Source organism: Rhinolophus hipposideros (assembly GCF_964194185.1).
Source record: "Rhinolophus hipposideros genome assembly, chromosome: 26".
Lineage (NCBI taxonomy): Eukaryota > Metazoa > Chordata > Mammalia > Chiroptera > Rhinolophidae > Rhinolophus > Rhinolophus hipposideros.
In genome coordinates this window covers 8,377,655-8,400,468 of record NC_138072.1, presented here as the reverse complement: position 1 = coordinate 8,400,468, position 22,814 = coordinate 8,377,655, and the positions used below count along the sequence as shown (strand labels likewise).

Genomic DNA, 22,814 nt, shown 5'->3' with positions numbered 1-22,814 from the left:
GAATAAAACTCCAGCTGCCTTAATTAACTTCAAATCCTGTCAAACACTGAACATTGTGGGTAGCTTATTTCCTGGGAGAAATTTTATTTTTAAACTTTTTAAAAACTGGTTTACAAGAGATTTGAAACAGAAATCGTTTGTGTTTAAGATTGTAAAGATGTAAACAGAAAGGCTTTGTCACCTTCTTTGGAAATATTTAGATTAGACTAATGTTTGTTTATATCAAATCTGTATTCCCCAGGCTTTAATCATAAATACTGCTGTTTTTTCTTTGTTTCTTTCTGCTAAAATAGTTAGCTTTCACTGTATCAGGTTAATTGTATAATTATCAATTCTCTACTCAACTTTGGATTGTGTACTTATAACTCAACTCAGGGAAAACATCCTTTTTTTGGATAGAATTTGGATTAGTTTCTATATCTATTCTAAAATCATCACATACCTAAATGATATTATTCCTGATAGGGATGAGCTGTAAGTATAATGGGACACCAAATATTTCCATAAATCACTTAGACATCAAATAGTATCATTATTTGGCTTGTGTTTTTTGAATTGTCTTAGCACTCCGTCATACCTCAAATCTGTTTACCTACAACTGAGGCAGGTTAAACTATCAAACAGTATGGAGATAGATATTCAATAAATGGTCATGATGCAAAATACATTTAAATAGAATAATAGAGCAATATTGGAACAAAATTACAGTGACAACTTCCTTATTTTCCTTGGCATTTTAAGGTCTGTCAAATATTTTAATAATGCATTTGTATACTATCCAAGTATATTAATATAATATTAGATCCTGATAGCAAAACGTTTGGGAGGATAGTTTATATTTGGAAAAGCAAATAAGTCAAACTCATCAAAGTTTAAAGAGCTAGTTAACAAAAGAACAGGTAAAAAACAAAAACAAAAACAAAAAACCCTCAGCCATCTGACTTGCAGACCATGCTTTATTTTAAACATGTTTTTTGTTACTATTTAAAAATAATTCATTATGTTATAACATATAGCTTCTTTGTGACTCATATGCAGTGTAATTTTCAGTGCATACTTAGACACTACCTAATTTCTTTATTTTTTGATATTTGTTTGTCTAAACCTACTTCATTGCTCTTCAAGTGTCCTTCTGATTTCATTTAAACTCTGCTCTGATGTTTCAGTATGAGATGTCAGGCTTTGCCTAGACCAAGTATATGCTTGTGTGTTTCACTAAAAGATAACCAACTCTTAAAGTAGTATTATGAAGATAATGTCAAAAATGGTGTTTTTCTTTATTTTGTGGATTAATCCTTAACCTTTGAGTACATATATTCACCTTCAGGATTCACATACATGTATATCAGTCTTTCCCAAACTGTTTTGTATCACTGAGATAACCCACAGCTCACATGATATTAATGCAGATTCCAAACACAGGATCCTTGCTTAACTTGGTTTGCAAAACCTTATATAGGCTATATCTACCTCTGAGAGTTTTATAGAGGTCATTTGCATATTAAAAGCTCTGAGAAACCCTTCAGTAAAATAATATTGATGGTGCTGTTATACCAAATCTATGTTCTAAATAGTTTGAGAAATGCTAAAATACGTGCAATGAATTACTTGGTTGAATTTATTAATGGATAGTGTTACAGTGTTTTATTAAGTAAGATACAACCTAACACTGCAAAAAGACGCTCTCACCTCACTTTTTCTCCCTCCCCTTTTATTTGGTACAGATTTGCATGGTCGTGTTCTAAACTTTACAATTACAGACTGGAAAACAGGTTATTAACAAGGTCTTCCCCACCAGTCCCCCATATAAATGAACGTTTCTTGGTTTTTAATCCATTTCTTTTCCTTTGGCTCTTCCCTTAATCTTTTAAATCCACTGCCAGCAAAAACTCCCTGAATCTCGACCCAGTCCATCACTCTTTGGAAGAAAGTTTTACTAAAGCCAGTCGACGCGTGCCTTCTTTCTAGCTTCCCCCTTCAGCGCTGCTTTACTATCATACCCCTGCTTTAACATCCTGGCCTTCTGAGTTCTTTCAGGAAGCCCCTCTTTCTCTCCTGTGTTCAGTCCAAACTTGCTCCCAGTATTCTCTCATTTGAAAGAGCATACAATTGTGTGCCAGAATGTAAATAACATTCTCCTTCTGAGACATGTGGACATGAAAATATGGAACAATCCTTGCATCTCATCTGGTGTAGTATAATTCCGGCTTTCCACGCCATGTAGGTGCTTTCAGTGCAATTCGATTCCAGAAGTCCTTACTGACTCCTCTGGTAGATTGCACACGGTTGGGTGGCTGGTCAGCTGGTCTACCTGAGCCTACGCATTGAGCATCTAGGGGTTATTGATAAAGAGGATACAAATTGCCATTGTCTTTGAGAAACAGTTTCTCTGTATTAATTTACATGAAAACATGCCTTTTCTTTGATGTGTAAATGTGACTTTGATGGCCTTACATAAAATATCTTTTGGGTTTGTTGTCCCCTGCCTGATTTGGTTTCCAACCACTGCCAATCTTCGTTTAGCGGCCACTTTTTTTTATATTCCTCTAAGACCCCTGACTCATTCTGCCTTCTCTCTGTCTCCCTAGCACCCATGGGTAATACTCTCCATGTATTTGATTGGTCTCAAAGATAAGTATCTCAACAGTAAACTGTCTTTGCCTACAGGGGTGCGTCTGGACAGAGTACGTGGCGGTCGGCAGAAGTACAAGCGCAGAATAGACGCGGAGAACAGCCCATACCTGAACCCTCAGCTGGTTCAGCCAGCCAAAAAGCCATGTGAGTACAGCAGACATGTCTGGCTTCCCAGTTCTGTGTGTATCCAGTTTTGGAATGCCCATCGCGACTGACTCCAAGAAAGCTTGTTTTTGAGGGGCCGTGACTCCATTTCCTAGGATTATCTTTGAGGGGTAATAGCAATTCAGCTAATGATCTTTCCCCCTCCCCCATGTTTTTTTTCCTCTTACCTGTTTTTTCCCTCTAGTCATTTTGTGGAAGCATAAGCATATTAAGGTGCAGCTCATACAGTGCGGATTTTACATTTACTGGTTATCTTTATTTTCGGAGGTACATAAAATGGATCATACTGTGATCATTAGTTCATTGGAGCTGTTCATTTCAGATTTCACAAGAAAGTGATTTTTGTAGTTTTCACTAACTAAATGACTTTGACTGCTCAACCTCCCAATGAAAATACATTAGGAGCTTCATTAATTTAGAGCTCTAGGAGGTTAACACACTTGCTTGCAATAGATTAAAACAAGAATGGGCCCTACTAATAACAAGCATAGGTTGATGGTTCCATCTCAGGTGCCCTTATGGGCAGTATGAATTCTTTTTAAAGAGCCCATGGTTTTATAATGCCAGGTTGCAATTTGAAAGGATGACGAGCACGTTGCTGAAATGCAAGCCCCATTCTCTTTGTCATTAACTAAAAAGAGCTGGAATATAGATTGAGGCAATAACTGTATCCCATTTTCTGAAAACTCACTTCATGGCTGTCGTGCAACAGAGCTAGCTAGCATTTTAGGATGTTTATGCAAAGAGTTCATGTTAGGCCCTGGGAAGTGCCGTCGTGGAAACAGTTCTCACATTTAGCTGTCTTAGATTCAGAAGACACCAGCAGCACTCACTAAGGATGCCGCATCTATAGCAGTTCTAGAAAAGATGCAGGTAATTTTTGCTCTACTTTCAAGAGAAGGGAAAATGTGTCCGCTTCTAATTCAGATTCTCCAGGAGGGGTCGCTGCTGTGCATCGTACATGTGGGCATATGGGGATGAGTTAAATAAATAAAACAGACCCTGAACTGTAAACGAAAGGACACTTTTGCTATGTCAAAGGAAGAACAACCAGTTTTACATAAAATTAAAGCTTGAGTGAACATATGGCATAGTTTCCTTTTGCCTTTCCAAAAAACATTATGTTGATTATACCTTCAATTGTCCAATCTGGCATCTTTTCCTCAGCCTGCATAAGCTGTTTGGCATTCTGCAAATACAATCTAGGACGGCATTAAGCAGATTTTGCACATTATAATAAAAAAAAAAAACTTTTTGATAATACAATATAATACAATAAACACTAATGCTTAATTTCACTAGAGGTTTCATTTTCCTGGATTCAGTAATACACAGACTGCCCTTTTCTCATTCATTTTACACAAACATTGACTATCCCCATTGATAATTTCCTCTACTGAGAGAAAAATGAGCATCAGCCCATTTCTAAAGGAACATCTATGGTTTTCTGTGCAAACCTAAGAAATTGGGAAGTGACTTGTCAAGTATCTTTAAGAAGATTACAGCCATTTCAGTGAGCTTCATTTGTCTGAGATAAAGGGGACTCCTAATAAATCATTACTCATTATCTCAAGGCCTCTGTGTTAATTTTCCTGAGTCCATCCAATTAGTGTGTTTTTGTAACAAACATTTATAAAACTTAATTTTCAGATCCTGTCAGATAAGTGTCAGGAGACTATGCACAGGCTTTGCAGAGAAAGTGGCTGGGGGAGATTTCTGGACCCTGACTGATTGTGTACCACAAAAGCCCAAGAATGAAAATTGAGTTTTATTGATTCTAATTAGGGAAACATTAAATAAGATTTACCTAGAAACCGTGCTGCCGGCTATTCCATGTTCTGAATGATAGGAATTTCTAAGCTTTAACCCAGTTTCTCTGAGTCCAAGTCAAGTATCCATTGACTTGGGTAAAACAGGTAGCATTTTTCCTGTACTAAAAAGAAGCAAACTCAGGATTTCCTTTGGTTACATTTTTGTGCCTTTTCTTTTTGCATTTTCTTCTAATCCTGAGAATCTAGTAGTTGCTGACAGGTTTTGTTGCATTGTCAGAGCAATGAAAGTTGAAACTTTTCCAAGCGTAACTGAAAATACAGGGTGTTGTTTCTATAGCATATACAAGAAACAAATGTCATTCTTTGCAGATCCTGCAAATTAAAACAAAAAAGAATTCCTATTTAATGTCTTTTTCCCTAGAAAATGGTATTTGGGAATATTTCCTCCCAAATTTGCATTTTCAATTTGATCATAATTGAATATCACTGCTTCTGAATGTCTATCTGTTGATTATTTGCAATAAATATAATTCCTATAATTCCTATGGCAGCCATACAAATAACATTTTGAAATATGTCAGGCAAATTGCTAATTATAGCGTGGATACGTCTCCTTGTTATTGTGTTAAAGGAGAATAAAAGAATGCTGTGTTTTCAATTCTAAGGTCAGGGAGTCTTTCATTTTGGTTTAAAAAGTTAAAAACTTATAGTGAAAGGAAAATGATCTAGTAAATCTGAAGCAACTTTGGCTGTGCTCACAAAACTCCCATTTCTTGCCCTAGTTTTCTAGAGTAACAGTACATAGAACACAACAGTACATAGAAATATTTGGGTTTATTCCTACCCATTTCTACGTCCTCACTTAGCAGAAAATATAAAATCTAAAGCTACTCACAGAAATTGAGACTTGGGCCAACAAGACAAATCATTCTGTTAGCAAGGCTTTACAACCCCTTCCATAAACTCTCTCATGCCCCTGAGCAATAAAACACATTCGATGTGATGCTTTCCATTTGTCTCTAGTGTTTATTTTATGAAGGATTTTAAAAACATCTATCACAAATTTTAGACAGATAAATCTGAACCAGAGAATGAACTAAGTGAAAATAGAGGAATAAAGAAGTAGACACTCCAAAGAGAAAATGCTGTAACATTTAAGTAGGGGTATTTTTCTGGAAACTGCTATTGGCTATATTTGGAAGATCAGTTGGGTGAGTGGGGATGGGGAGAAAGGGAAGAAATTCCTATTTAATGCATCCCACAGAGATGGAGTTATATAGTCAGTAATTCACCCAGGCAGAAGGCCCTGACCTTTGCTCTTCCTTTAAAGGAATTAAGATAATTAATGACTTTCATGCCCATTATGACAACGGGCATTAGTAGCTCTTTGCCTTCCACATTATATTCTAGAGTTCAGTGGTTTACTGTGGATTTTTATTTGAAAGCTGTTGTAGGGTATTTAAGCGGCTTCCCCAAATCCCACTTAAGAATCAAAGCGCGAACCCAGAGAGCATCTAACTTCTCTTATCTGTTTGCTAGAAAGAATTCCATTCTCGGGCAGGTGCTTCCTTCCAGCAAAGGCAGGCAGAGCAGAGAAGAAAGGAACGTTTTCCGTTCCGACCGCTGCAGCTTGTCTTACGACCAGTTTTCCTGTACACTGTGTCATATGCATATATTGCCCCAACACTAGACTAGGTTGGGTTTGTTGTTGGCGATGTGAATTGTTTTTCCAAACACAACATACTTTACAGTTTGTAAAAGAAGAATGATGCTACTAGTGATCTTGTAGTGCTCTGGTCTGATCCTGCAGATAACAAGATTGTTTCACATTTGTTGGTGGCTGAACCGGAGAAGATCTATGCCATGCCCGACCCGACTATTCCCGACAGTGACATCAAAGCCCTCACTACACTGTGTGACTTGGCCGACCGAGAGCTGGTGGTTATCATTGGATGGGCGAAGCATATTCCAGGTACATGTTCTGAAAAAAAAAAAAAGAAAAAAGAAAAAAAAGAAAAAAGAAAAAAAAGAAAAGGTTGCAATTAATTCCATAGATTGTATGTGTACAGGTAGGCAAATTCAACATTTTCTCATTAGGCTTTCTTTTAGCCTTTACATGGGTTTTAATCATAATTTAGAGCTTGCCTGACCCGCATAGAATCCTAAACCTTTTCATGTCTGTACCACCTTGAACTCTTGCTAATTATGTTTTCATATATGAAGGTATTCTGGGCAACATAAGATAAAGAGAATATAATTCTTCAAACCATTTCTTTATCTCCTTTAAAATTCTGATTGTTCTCCTGAGGAAATACTTCTACTCTTTTCCTTTTTGCGTTCAAACATGTTTTTGTCAGCAGTAGTCTAATGGGCCTTTTTTCCTTTTAAGAATCACTCATTTCATTGTTCATGCTGGCCATTTAAACGGAATTGTATTCACAGTCACAAGCTTTGCTTTGGTTCACAATGAGATATTTACCAAGAATTCATACAGACATGATGAAAAGAACTGTTAAATTGACATTAGAAGTTTTCTCATATGGTAACTTAAAAGCAATATTTTAAAATGTCCTATTTTCTGTCTTGACCCATCCTGTAACATCAAGCATATGCCTGATCACAAGTTTTGAGAGCTTAAGTAGTCTACTTGAATTATGATTTTTTTTGTTTGTCTGAATTTTAATCTCCAAATAGTTTATAAACAAGTTTTTGAACGATGAGCAATGTTTTTCTGGTACAGTTAACTTCTTTCTGTCTCCTTAAACTAGTTTGTCTTTATGCTTTCAATGCTACAGTAATTTCTTTAATCAAATTGATGGAAGTCCCTTTCCCAGCCCACACGGAAACCAATTTATTGGTCATGATACGCCAGCTATGTTGCTAACAGTCGTAACGAACTGTCAGGCGATATCGCAGTGAAGCTAATTTGAAGTCATTAGGTGTGCAGCGTTCAGGCGACGATTTGTTACAGCGGTTAGGAACACAGCTGACATTTCTGAATGGCTTTGTTCGGCGCTGTTCTAGATGAGGCCAAGCAAATTGTAAACTAATTTAAACATCACTCTGTATTATACTAGCTACTTTGTCTTACACTGTTTGCTAATAAAGTACCCCAAATTAAGTCAAAACTAGTTAAATAGGTGAGCTTGAGTGTGTTCTTCAGAAGATATCTACATAAGGGTCACTGCCTATAAAAACAACAACAACAACAACAGAAAAAAAAACAGGATGAGAATTTGATCATATGGATAGTTGAAACTGCGTTTGGATTGTATTCACATCTGTATGACTTTTAGAAGAAGCAAAAAAAAAAAAAAGGACATGCTAAAAGATATTAAGACATGTAGGAATTGTGGCAGTGGGAACAGTAAAGATTGGCTTGAACAATGTGTGTCAACTTATCTGGAAGGAAGGTGGGGTTTTAAAGCTGAAACAAAACTAACATTTGTCGAAATGTCCACAGTTTGTTAGGTAACCAATGATGTGTTTCTCTGAAAATAAAACCGGGTCTTATATGAGTTTTTGCTCCAAAAGACCCATTAGGGCTTATATTCAGGGGATGTCATCCTGAAAAATCATGCGAGGGCTTATTTTCTGGTTAGGTCTTGTTTTCAGGGAAACACAGTATATATACGGAGGGTGGCAAAAAAAAAATGTATGCACATTTTAAGAAAGGAAAGCTGTATTGAAATTGTAATACTCAATATATACCAATAACAAAAGATGAATACAAGTCACGTTTGACTTCTGCAATGACAAGAGGTGCTCAAAGTGCATTTGGGCCTTTTGTCCCAAATGAGAACCATCAGTGTCCAGACACTTCTGATGATGGCGAACTACTGCTTGAGTGACGTTGACCAAAATGTATATGTTTTTTTAGCACCTGGTGTATGCTCACACATTTAAAATAGCATCATTCTATTATTACTACCGAGTGCCTCTCATCTTTGACTCTGTTGATATTTGGAACCAGATTATCGTTGTTCTGGGGACTGTCCTATTCATGGTGGGGTAGTTAGCAGCATTCCTGGCTTCTACCCAGTTGCACCCTTGAGTTGTGACACACAAAAATGTCTTCAGACATTGCCACATATCCTCTGAGGGGCAAAATCGTGCCTTTTGTCCCAAATGAGAACCATTGTTCTCAACAAGGAATCAGTTATTATTATCATTAATTCAGAGATAGGGAAACTCGAGGTAGAAAGAGGTAAAAACACGCGCACACGTTCCCAGGTATATGCAGTGTGCTCAATGCATACATTCAACATTACTTCCTGGAGTTGAATCAGGATATTTCAGTGCCCTGGTTGATTGCTCTCCAAAGAATTGTTTCAAATTCATAATGATACTATTGTTATTAATTGCAACAGCGTGAAACGCTGGGTCACTGTGACTCCAAACCACCCATTACTTCAGAGAACTCTGCCCAAGTTCCACCTGGATTAGGGATTTGTTAAATCAGGATTTGGGTGTTGTACAGACATTCCATAAAAAGGAAAAATAAAACTTAACACCTCCTTCCAGTGTTCTCTGGTCAGCAAAAGTCAGTGCCAAATCTGTGGGTCCCGTTGTGCATCGAAGTAGAAATGTGTCAGTTTACAAAGGAACTTGTCCCAGTAAAGGGACTCCAGTGAATTTTCTGAAGACAATAACTTTAAATAATGATGAGTCACAGTGGTTCCAATGGTGGAAATAATTCCTATACTGTTATGTGTTCAATCTTAAGCTGAGGCTTAGAATTGGTGGGGACTGACATTATTCTCTCTCTATAGAAAATGCCAGAAGAGGTCATTGTGGAGTGGCGATTCACAGCTCTAGTTTCCCTGACACCCCGAAGGTGCTTTCAAAGCAAGGGGTATCTTGGCTTTTCAGAAAGGGATTAGCAAAACAAGAATCCACTGGGATTCTTGTTACCTTTTTAACAGTAATTGTGCACACTGTGTTTTGAGGTAGAAGGATGCTGTGTTGCTCTACCCTGGATTCTGGGAGGTCGGGCACAGCTGCAGTGTGGGACAGGGGTATGAGAACAGAGACAATAGGAAGACTAAAGGCACATTACTGCCTTGCTAAAAGTGAAATCGTGTTCTTGATAACATGACCCAGCCCTGATAACTTCAAAACTCTTTGTTTTGTAACACTAGTGAAATGTCTACACACACACACACACACACACACACACACACACACACACACACACACAATTACAAGCCTTTCTTCTCTTGATCTTGTGCTTTGTCTGGATAATGTCTCTCTCTCTCTCTCTCTCTCTCTCTCTCTCTCTCTCTCTCTCTCTCTCTCTCTCTCTCTCACCGCCCCCCCACCACACACACACACACACACACACACACTTTTTAAGAATTAAGTTTAACATCTAAGATAAGATCAGTAGTCTTTCTGCACTCCTGGGGATGTACTTTTTGTATACTTGCTTTTGTGATATAAGAAAAGTGAAGAATGCAGCAAAAGAAAATATTGAAGAAAAATACATATGGAGTGGGCCTTTTTTTATCAGTAAATAGAATTAGTTCACTTACTTTAACAAATCATATAAATGGAAAAGTGTGTTGTTATGAAACATGACCATACTTTATCTATAGGAAGAAAAAAAAAAGATCACAAAGGCTTTAGAAAACACTTGACTTTAGTTGGAGGAGCATAAGGGCACAAGAACAGATGATGGTACCCTAATAGCCCTTTTTAAGAATGACAGGGCGCCGCCATTAGCATCCTTTTATATCCTTGGAAATTGCTCATGCCTCGCTTTTCTGGTTCCTATCTGCCTGACTCTTTTTTATTTCTCTTTCAATTTCGTCCGCGCTCGGATAAGCGCATGCTAACACAATATGATTGAGCTGTAAAATGGAACGCTGTCGCCTCTAATCTCTTTTATGTAGATATGGAGGTACTGCACACTCCACTTCATTCTCTCTCCATTGTTGGCCTTTTTCAGAATGGGCTGCCAAGTAATGGAGGCTCCATCAAATATTAGAGCTAGGTTTCACAAGGTGTGATAAGACGATTATCAGCCCAGCAGTCAGATCTATTATTGTTCTTTGTGGTGGATTCAAATATTATTATGTACTGTAACTTGGTTAGCAAAATGCACAATGTGCTTAGTCAGACGGTGCTTTAAAAAGAATAACCCGTATTAACTGACCTATATACATGGCTTAAATATACGTATGGATCTTTCAGGCAGTTTACTTTGAAAGAATCGGTGTTTGAACAATTAAGTGAATGAATGCATTTGAGACGACTTTTTTCTTTATCAAATGTGGCAAATTTTTAGGTAGGCTTGTTTATTTTTAACATGACAGATTAAACAGCTGTATACTAAAGAAGATGCACTCTGCTCAAATTTGGGGTCTCTTAGTTATGTTTTTAAAATTATGTCTATTGTAATGACATCAAACAAAAAAATTACAATTTTGCTTCATACAAAGTGATGGCAGGTAATATTAAACTCTAAAAGAAAACCACACTAGGAAGATAATGTGATAAAATACACTTTACATATAGTTATTCACATTAGAAACAGAAATTTGAAGTATAGAAGCCAGTATTTTCCATTTACACTGAAACCTTTTTTGTGAAAACATTTAGTTAGAAGAATGTATAAAAAATTATTTACTGATTTGGCTTATTACAGTTTTTTCAAGAGAAGTATTTAGACTTTTCTAGAAATAACATAAGTCTCTAAAGAACATGGATAAACTATTTCTACATTAGGATATAAATTTTGTGGGAGAATACCCAAGAATATTTTGAACATTTATTGCTAATGATATTGCTTAAAGTTCTAATCATCATATGTTCTAATGCATTTTATGTAGAGACCATTTTTTAAGATTATATTATTCCCTCAACCAAAGTTGTGGGAGTTTCATTTTTTAAATGCTAGTTACATATCTTAAATTGGTAGCACCATTACATGATTATGATATGTGCAAAAGCACAAAAAAATGTGATGAGAATAATTATTGTAAAATTACGTTTCCATTTGTAACACAAAGTATGTTTCCATGTATAAGTGTGTGAGTATGGTTTGATGTGCAGGAAAGAAGGCATTGTTGACAAAGAGAGAGTTATATATAAATAGCACCCCATGCTCTGTTTTGGATCGGTATCATTGGCAGTGGACAAATGTTTTATTGATTAGTTGATTTCAAATATGTGTAGCACAGGACTGTGAATTGGCCATGAGACTCCACCCACTTCCCCATCCTGTAAGTGAATTTACATGTAGTTGTAATTTCTATTTTGCTATGAATGAATTAAAGCGGATACAGCTTCTTTTCTCAGCATTAATTTTTTCCATTGTGCATGTAAGTTAATGATTTCACAACTATGCAATAGTTGAGTCTTTTAGATAAGTGGAGAAAATATAAATTTAAGACCAAAGCGTTGGCACTTAATAATACCACTCAAATTATAAACATATTCAATTACCAAGTATTTGGAGGTTATATTTAATGGACCGGGTCGTTGTATACCTGTGTGCCTATGCTTGTGATTTATAAGGGTAGAATGATTTTGAAAGTCAAATCTAAAAACCTGATTTGTACTTGTTTAAGTAATTTTTTTCTAAGTTACTTAGTTGCTGTAGCTATTAGTTATACTATGGCCACCAATTGAGGAAAAAATACACATGCAAATTTTACACATACGTTTAATTAATTTGCAAGTTGTAAAGCATAACCTAAACGTAAAATATTCAGTGTTCATTTTAGTTTCTAAGATACTGCACATAGATTGTCATTTTGTTGCAATTAAAATCAAGTTATCAAAAAAGTTACTGTTAATCAAAGCCATTTCAAAAAATATTCAGAATAAATATTGGTTGTAATAGAGAAGGGGAGAGCTTATTTAACCAGGAGGATTATTGTATGGCTATCGTCATCATTTTGTCCTAGGTGGGCAGGATCATTAGCGTCTAAATAATTTAGTCACTCCTCTTTGGCCAAACCTAAAATAACTCAATGAAGTCACAACAGTGATATGGAAATAGAAACCACCAAGTTGGGAAGTATTGAACTTAAATATGGTTGTGAAAAAAATACTCTGACATATCTCCTAAGGACTTGATCATTTTCCACAGCTACCCTTGCTAGAAAAGAAAACGTATAGACCAACACACAAGTTGCCAGGTTTCCTAGACAGAGACCTCAAGAGGCTTCAAGAGACACTGAAATGTTCTTCTAGATACAGAGATGTCGTCGTATGTGGTACCACTGTTTGTGACCTAAGTCACTGCTCTGTCACCATGCTGAATTACCTGTGCTCTTGTGACCTCTATTCCAGCATTACTTCTGCTTAGTTACTAGGTGTCCCAAAAATATGCATAGGTATCCACACATCTGCATGCCATTAGATACCTAATGATCAAAGAAGAATCATAATTTCATAGCAACCGTGAATATAATTTAAGCATTTGAGGGTCTGCTATGTACCTAACACTGTGTTTGGTACTAGGGGAAATATGAAAGAGTCACATGATATGCTATTTACCCTAACTCGTGCTTCTGTGTCTACATAAAAACATATGCATGCATGTGCGTATATGTGGTCATCTCCTTTTTCATGGGATTAAGCTTAAATGCAGAAATAACAAACATCTATGCCGTTCTTCATTTACAAAGCACTTTTACAAACTTTTATTTGACGTTTACAACAATCCGTAGGTATCCTGTAGGTAGAACTCACGCCATTAGAAATGTTCCTTGAACTCTTAGAATATTTACCTTCAATGACTTTTGACCAGTAGCTTCCACATGTCTTTCTCCCCACTTGTCACCCACTTCCCTCACGTTCTTTGTCACTTGTTCCACGTTACCTACCTGCTTTTCAGAACCAGTCTAGGCAAATGTAACACACTTGTCCTAGTCTCAAATGTTGTCTTCTACACGATTACAAAATGAAAGATTAAAGGAAAGGAGAATAACTTCAAAAAGGAAGTGGAGGACACATCTTCAAATCAGTACAACACAGGTTTTGCTTTTAAGACCCTCACAGCATAGTGGGTGATTCAGAAAGATGAACTGCCAGCTATAACCCAGGGATGAGGGTGGTAATGTAGTTCTCTCACCCAGAATCACCTGGACGGATGAAAGGAATACATGGGTAAAGGTATGGCATGAGGCTGGAGACACAGGCAGCGACCCCATCGTGAAAGACCTTGAATTTCATGCTTAGGAAACAACATTTTATACTGAAAGCGACAGGGAGCCATTGAAATTTTAAACTGAGCCATATGATTGGAACTGCCTTTTGAAAAGATTAAAATCATAGCTTTTGAGTCAACTCACATAAAGAAAGATAACCCAATACTTTTTGAAAATATGTTACGTTCCTGACTGTTGAAGGTTCCTATTTGTACAGGGTCCTAAACTATGATATCATTTTCAGGCAAGGTTGTGGTAAGTGCTAAGCTTCTTTGAATGATAAGGTGATAGGATAAGTCCCGTCATTCATTTTACTATGTATCATAATCTTCCAGAAGCCTGAAATAGCCCAAAATCTACCTGAGGATGATCAAATTATTGATATTTTATAGACCTAGCCCAATTCCTATCTTGCTGTTTTGGAATTCTGTTTGTGAATGGAGCTGTTACCTCTGAGTTTTAGATTCTTCTCACAGCTGCTTCATGAGTTAAAGAGAGAATAGCTTTTGTGTCTTGTGAGAAAATTGTTATACGAAAACTAGTATAATTAGTATAATACATATATGCTTCCATGCTTAATTATTTTTTTTTCCCACCTCTAAAAGAATCGGAGGAAGAAGAACAGAATGTGATGCCAACGTATTTTGTTTCTCCCTTGGCTCCTTTTTTGACCCTCTCTCCAACCCAAATCCCACCTCCCTTTGGTGGCCTAGTGGCACTTTTTCCCCTGCGTCCCCCTCTATCTGCCTCAGCCAATCTCCAAATGAATGCATGTCTATCCTGGCCTTGGCTTTGACACTCTGGATATATTGATTAATAGTTGCCCTAAGCTCCTTTTAGCAAATCAAATTTTCACTTTTAGCAAGGATTTCGCCTCTGATTTATTCAGCAAAGTGAAATGCACTAAATTGACTTTGACATTCAGGGAAAATGGCTGAAAAACAAAGAGCAGAGGAAAGAGATATAAATTGTGTGGCAGCTGGAGACTTCAGGCATCAGAGAAACAGTTTTCCATAGAATACAGAGCAATTTAAAATCACTATTTAAACACACGGAGAAGTGAATTCTTAAAAAAAAAAGGTAACTGCTGAGTTTTCTTTTTAAAAGGGTGCATTACTCAGCTGAACTCAGGATTTCTGGTATAGTGCATTATATTTTGTACATAAAAATAGCTGTGTAATGCAGGATTACACGTATCAAATTTAGTCTGTGAAAGCTCAGACGTAACCTAGTTATTTGGGAAAATAAATATTCAAGTCCTCCCACACAAAACAGAATGATTAACTTGAAAGTGCTTGTGCTTTGAAATAGTAGCAGTAGGGTGTGTGTGTGTGTGTTAAAGAATGGAGCTTTTTCGTCCCCATGAAGAGAATTTGAAATAATTTTGGATCCCAAACTTCAGTATAGAAAAGACATATACCTTTGCCCTTCTGTGTGCCTTTTCCCCAAGAATGTCAGCCTTGGCTGTGTTGTGTGTGAGTGTGTGTGTGTGTGTGTGTGTGTGAGACTAAGTCATCCTACTTCCTTGTTAGACCAAGGTTGAGTGAATAAGGAACCATCAGGCTCAAGATACAAAGTGTGGTTTTGATGTGTAAAAAGAAATGGCGCAGGTGTGGATGAGGAAAGAGGAAAGGGAGTTGAACTGAACTCACTGTGGGTACTTGGGGAGGAATGAAAGGTGTGAGGGATATCAGAGAATGTTTTTTGGTGTTGCGATCTAATAGCCTGTTGCATCACCTCCGTGGAGGGGTTGTCAGAGTAGAGAAAGGAGAAGGGGGAGGTGAAATCTACAGCTGGAACTTGCGTCTTTCCTGTTCAGCATGAATTTATTAACCAGAGGCAAGGTCACGTAGTCAAGGCACTGCCCTCCCTTTAACTATATATGTTATTTTTCTCTTTCATTTTTGACAAATCTATGTCCAAACAACCCAAGCTGTGCATATCAGTGACATTTCACAAATCAGAGAATATCTTAACAGATACGGCCATAAGCATTTAATTTCCCTAAAATCAAATTGCTTCCTCCCTAATTCATGCCACCTTCAACCATTCTGACTCTTAATTGGAACAGTACAATTAAAATAACCTATTTAACCTGCCAAACTCACTTTAATTGGCCAAACTTTCTAAGAAGTTTATGCTGTATGAAAAACACTTCTGTTTGTTTATAAAATACATTCATATACTTTTAAAAAAGAAAATTGTTTCCTTTTTTACCAGAAAGAAAATATATATGATTTTTTTCTCTATGAAGCATTCAACAGCTTTTATTTTTTATTTATTTTTGCCAAGTTATTTGTTTTTTTTCTTCACCAAGAGTCAGGAATGATGTACACAGCACACAAACTCCAAGTAGATTGGATGTTCAGCTTTTGTTTTATACTTGGATCTCTTCTAGTGTAGTTCAGTATTATTCTTATATGAATGAAAAAATAGCAATGAATTGTAATTTAGTGAAAGCGAACAATATAATGGATAAATACCACCCCTTGGTAATGCCGAGAGCGGGAGTCAATTCAACTTAGTGAATCCCGAAATTTGATCATTCTCTATTAATCACATACCTTGGCTTCCAAAGAAGGACATTCTATTTTCAGTGTTAGAACGGCCATTAGGTCCTAACTGCAGATTGTTTATAAAATCAAGAAGGAGAAAGAACCTGTTTCTCCAACTGGATTTCGATGAAGTGAGTGGAGACCTGGCTGGCCAGGTGGGCAGAAAGCTCTCAGGTTGGAGTCATCGGAGCCCAATTAAATACCGTCACTCCAGGGGTGTCCCTAAAGAGCAGCGCCCTCCTCTCCCCATGAAGGAGGCTCACACCTGCTTAACCTACATTAGGAAAGGATTAATTACCTGAAGTGCTGGGCCCCCTCAGCCAGTCAGCACGTTTGTGGCAGGGCACATGGTGGCCTGGGCTGAGGAGGGAGAAAGGGAGAAGAAGCAGCTGGGGTTCCTGGAAAGACTAACTCCTCCTGACATCGTCAGCACTTTAAGAAAAAAACGTCCGGTCGTACTGGTTTTTGTGATTTTCTGTGTCCTGGTGGCAGAACCCAGTGCCAGGATGTCTTCAGCACAGATGTCTGCACCTAAAGAAGGAGGAAACTCCAAAGAGGGCTTTTCAACGGTGCGTGTTACTCAGATTAACCTTTTGTGGAAAAACACGGAGTGATTACTTAAGGCATTTCTGATGTATTTCTGTTACTGTTAATCTGATGTCAGGGGCTGTATGATCGATTTCCCCAAAGTTTTAAAAATGTGCTTGCTTATTGAGAAACAATAAGACTAGAGGAAGTTTGTGACACCCTTTTTAAATAAATGAAATGATGTGAAAGAGAGAACTCCCCCCCCAAAAAAAAAAATTCTCAGATGATTAAGCCTGAATGGACCGTTGGGATAATTGGCTAGAAGTTGGCATTTTAAGAGAAGGGAACTACAGTTATTGTAGTGGGCAGTGGAGTTACAGATCTGGGTTTAAATTCTGATATTGCCACATTCCATGAACTCAGTTTGTTTATGTATAAGCTGGAAAGAATAATGACTACTTTGTAGGTTGCTAGGACAATTCAATGAGCTAGTGCATATAAAGGTCCCAATCCAATCTTTGACGTGTAATTGTAAGTGTCCAATAACGGCAGATGCCTTCCCTTACTCATTCACTTATGGAGAAAGACACTGAAGACCAGGAAAGGTGAGTGACTTACCCAAAGTCACAAGACAGTCAGTGACAGAGTTGAGACTAAAACTCGGGACTTTTAACTCCGAGTTGGACACCAATTGATATTTGTCATTGTCCCTGTCAGTTTTTCTGAAAAAAAAAAGTGTACATTCTTATGCATAGTAGTAAATATTAGCAAATTATCTTAATTTTACCTCTTCTATATTATACCACATCCTATTACATTATCTACAAACACGTACATATATTTATACGGACTATATTTCTTAAAGATAGATTAGCAGTGAAAATGTTACAGAAAAGTTATGGTGGTGTATTTTAAAAATTGTATACCACAAATTATAAGCAATAAACCCATCTGTTGGTAATCTTTGATATGGACTGGATGTATTATCGAGATACATCTGATCAAACCCCTTCCCGAAGCATTATATGTCTCTAGGTCTGGCTCAGGATCCTCTGTTTCAGGGAGCTGTAGTAGAGAGAAACCCCTGGCTGAGGCTTGAGGTTAGGCAACTCAGCCAACAGCCCAAAGTGGCCACGGATTTGCTGGACAGACGACCATGGTGTAGAGCTAAGTGTCTCGATAACATAAGGATAAAATAACATGAATACATGTGATATGATGTTTATAAAGCATCACTGAATACACCTGCTCTGTAAAGCCTGATACTCTCTTTGCAAACAATGTCTGGAAGATCAGTATATAACATTTGGTTGACATTCGCTCATGAATAATTTACAGATTTCAATGAACCTGGTCAGTTGTCGAACCTATTTCTACTCAGTCAGGGGTTTAGGTTTTAATATCTCTGTATTTGCTCTGAAACTTTAACTCAAACTTCCAAGGCAATTTCATACAGCCAGAATCGAATTATTTATTATTGCATTTGAATCTGATCACACTGTGTTGGTATGGTTGAATACATTTTACATGGGCTGAGAATGGGTGATGGGATAGCATCAAAACGGTCGACTACGGTAATATTTGAGATATCTGAAGATGGCAGTAAGCTCTAGAAATTCAGTTTGACATTTTTCTAAATACTTTGTAATATTCAATTCACCAACACAAATATTGTGCGTGATATATTTTTGCAGCAAGTCAATACCCATTCATTCATGCACTGAACCAATCTATACAGTGAGAGCCTACTCTCCGATAGACCTTACACTAAAGTTGCTATTCTTGGGAGACTGTCTCTGTTATCACTTTATGATTATGAGGCATTGTGGACCTACAGTTAACATACTTTTTGAATTTTGATTTCAAGAATGTGTTGCCTTGTAGCTCACTCAGAATCACGGTTTCCATTTTTCTGTCACACGTACTCGAGAGTCTTGCAGAAATGGTTTGAGAGTGATCTAAGTCAGATGTCAGCCATGCCTCCTGGCCCAGTATTTCAGAGTTTACCATCCTGTGTTCTGTATATTAGTGATATTCTGTAAACTAAATTGAAGGCCGTGGACTGCCTGAGAGGGTTTTTATGCTGTTTTCAAACCATGCATATGTGGTTGTTCTGAACCTATTTGACTTTTCAATGGTTGAACTACCTCAGAAACGAAATCTCTTTATGAACGGGGGCCTTCTTATTGCCTGAGAGTGTCAGGGTTCCTTTGCTTTCAGAAAAGGGTCTTCATTTACCTTGAATTATCATGGGCAGGTAGAGCTGATCAGAGCTCCAGCTTTTCTCAGGATTGTTCAGGTCGCATTGCCTCTCCTTTCCTTAACTTTTGTTCTCGCTGCCACGGCAAGGTTCAGAGGTACGGGCTCCATATCGCATCCATACTTGGCTTGTTATCCTCTTATCAAGCTCTTAGCCTCCCTTTGTTTATTTGAGGTGACAGGAAGACTGTGTAAAGGCTGCTTAGTCAGGGATATCAGCCTTGTTGGCAGGGGAGTGATTGCCAGTTGAAAAACAAGGCATTATTGCTCATTTTTTCCCTCTTATTAGTTTGATTACATTTGCAAATCAAATCAATCCATCAGACATGATCAGGCCTCGTCCGCATTTTAAGGAATAGTAATCTCCGTCTAATAAGATGCAAATGTGTCACATCGGTAAGTAACCAATAAATCATCGTCTTGTCTTTGGCAATCATTAAATATCAGAACCAACAGTCAATTTTTAGTATTTTCAATTTGCGATATGCCGCTAGAATATAAAGATAGATGGACGTAATTACACAAACCAAACACTATTTCAGTTCATTCCCGACAGCAAATTTAGTGGAAGGTATAACTGGCTTGTCATCACACTACATTATTCCTAGCGGTTCATGCAAAGTTCACAGACGAGCTTCAAATGGACATTGCTTTTTTTTTCAACTTCTAACAATGTCCCCACAGTGGCACAAACTTTGATGGAAGGACTTGAACTGACGTGCGCATGGCTGTGGCACTCAGATGGCAACACGACAGGAAACATATGCTTTCTCCCATCAGACACTATTGGCAGCGCCAGGTCCAATCGTCTGTGTTCGCTATTAAAAAGAAAATGAACTCACACATGGAAAAATAAAGAAAAGCCAAAACAACCAAGAGCTCGTCCGATGATTTATTTCATCCTCATCTCGTTTGACAGAATGGTTTCCTCAGGGGGAAAAAGTGAACAAAAAACTTTTTATTTTTCTGAGTTTCACGTTTTTAGCACTTGTCTGTTTGAGCAATGTATTCTTTTCATCTAAGTCATTCTCTGTGAAAATGTGCATGTATGCGGTGTCTTCCTATGGCCAGGGAAGAAAGAGTGTGTTGATTCTGGACACAATAGGGAAATGTTGACACGTAGAAAATGTTATCATTCAAAGGATAAGAAAATAAATTGTTTGGATGGAATATCTGATCTGAGTGTCTTTGCCCTAATTATGCTTGCTGGGCAGCTCAATATCTTCTGGTCAACTGTGACAATTGCCCATTCATTCATTCATTTGCAGAAATTCTCACAAATGGAGGCTCCTGCCCAATCTCTCTTGGCTCTATATGGTTACTTCAATACAATCAACATTCACACTTTCCCATCCTTTCTCAATATTTGTCCCTTGTCTATTTCCCTTTTTCTGAGTTCTAATATTAAAACAAAAAACAAAACAAACGAAAAACACAAAAGAACAAGAAACAACCTTAACAATAAGTGATCCGATGATATTTAAAATGTACATTTCTCTCTTTGATTTCTGATTTTCACCTTCACTTCCTCTGGTTACTGACGCCACTTTGGTCCTTTCTTCTCTGCAAAAGTTATTTGCTTTCTCCAGTGTAAGTTGCTAAATACGATGTGAAGAACATATTGCTCTGACCTTGGTGCACCTGCTACTTATTTCGGTGGCAGTTCCAGTCGTCACTGACTGATTTCAGTTTGTCTTGACAGATTTATCATAGTCTTTATGGTTAAACTCAGTGCTTAACATTGGGCAGTGCCAGTCTGTGGATTACTAGAGAAAAGGAGTGAGAAAAGCAAACTCTATGGAGTATTAGTGAATAAAACATCTTATTTAAAGTCGACAAATTTAGATTTTGACTACATTACTTATTGGTTTTAAATGTATTGGTATCTTGATGCTTGGCAGTGGGACACAAAGGCCAACAGGATACATGTGATTACACCATTGTAGAGCTTAGGGGTGTGCTTGGGGGGAAACAAATAAGCAAAGAGGCAGTAATAATACAGTGTTCTAGTGCATTGATGGGGGGGGCATGGCATACTAATATTACATCGTGGTGCGAACTCTAACTTTGGGAAACAGGGAAGGCTTCTTAAAGCCTTGAAGGCTTCTTACGTAGTAATCCAGTGATGATAAATGTATGGAGAAGCATTGAGGATGAGTTAGAGTTGAGCATTTCCTTCCTTCTGGTAATGAAACCAATGATGTAGGTTACATGAGCCCCTTTTCCATATCTCTGCCCCATTGGTTAGCAGGACTAAAGAACAGCATTCATTGAATGAAAAACAGTCTTCCAAATTTTAAGAAATTACAATTTACAATCTAGATTAGATTATGAAGACAGGCTAGGAGGTTTCAAATTTAGACCATGAAAATCTGCAGTAGCTCGAGCCAGCGAGCGGTCAGGCACCAATGTGATTCTGTGTAATGAACTATTGAAATGTCTCCCATGTACCCATTGGATGCACTCTACGTGCCACACATTAGGGCAGGCCAAATGCACCATCACTTTATGAAAACAATTTTATGCACCTCTTCCTATCTCCACATCCACTCTAGGTAAGAAGATTTCCAGCAGTCTTTTCCTTTCTGCAAAACTGTTGTGAATTTTTAAAAGACAGCTCCGGTCTTTCCAGGGGATGGTTTTGCCAGCCAGCCCATGGAGCTCAAGGAACCCCATACGTAGCAGCAATTGCCAGGAACCCCTATGAGTTACAGCGGATGAAAGCTATACAGCCCATGCCTTTGAAGCTTTGTACCAGAACCTTATGCTCTCTCTAACCGATTTACATACCACCATGGTATGTTTAATTTGCTTTTTCATCAAATCAATAATGGGTCTAATTGAAAAAATTGGCAGTGCTACGTGCAGCCTAACTACAGATCTCAATGTTTGCCGGCTAACAGGAGTGTTGCGTAGCTCTGTGTCAGACACCTGTGTTATTGGTGTGCTCCTGCTTCTAACGCGTACAAAAACAAACATTAATACAGGTGGAGTGTGTGTACCAATTGATCACTGTGCTCCAAGAATTAATCACCTGGCTTTCAGCTTGAAGAATAACATTTACATCTTTAATGTAGGAAATGTATTAACACACACGCTTGCACCATCGAGTTAGGGTGATGTCAGCAGTCAGGCACATGCAGCCCCATGCAGACGTGTTCCCATGGACACATGGACCTGGGTGTACAGACTCATGGCCAGGTTGGACATCCCTGATAGCGTATTTAAAATTTGCATTGGAGAATGTATATGTGTGTGTGTGTGTGTGTGTGTGTGTGTGTGTGTGTGTGTGAATAGTGATTGGAAAATATTAGGCAAGTATGATTCAACCTAAGTCACTCCAACTTTGAACTCCGGAAATCTGCCTTCAAAACTCGATGACAAAGCTTTTGAATTGAATGTGATTTTCTCATCCCAATCCGGCATGGATTTTGGTAACATCATTGTCATCATCACCACGGAGCTACATTTTGAGCCCTTACTACATGTCAGGCCCCGTGTTTTTTTATGTACATGATGTCAGTTATTGTTCAAAGCAACCCTATAGCTGAGAATTTGCCTCTGAGGCCATTGTCTAATGGAGAAAATTGAAGCTTAGAAAAGGCAAACAACTTGCCTGAAGTCCCAAAGCCAGTGAGGCTGTGAAGACGAGACTTAAATTCAGATAAATTGGATTCCAAAGCCTGATTTTAACTATGCTAACCCAACTTACCAGTATATACTAGTTCAATCTCTCCCTC

The 22,814-nt window shown here is 37.8% G+C and overlaps 1 protein-coding gene across 12 annotated transcripts in view; it reads left to right on the top strand.

Annotated features, from left to right (window-relative positions):
* ESRRG (estrogen related receptor gamma) overlaps nt 1–22,814 on the top strand; it is a 532,991-nt gene that overhangs the window by 468,336 nt on the left and 41,841 nt on the right. For all 12 annotated transcript variants that reach the window (XM_081039347.1, XM_081039350.1, XM_081039345.1 and 9 more), the window contains 2 exons: nt 2,668–2,778; nt 6,382–6,543. In XM_081039347.1, coding sequence (XP_080895473.1) covers nt 2,668–2,778; nt 6,382–6,543 — 273 coding nt within the window. The remainder of the gene's footprint in view (nt 1–2,667; nt 2,779–6,381; nt 6,544–22,814) is intronic.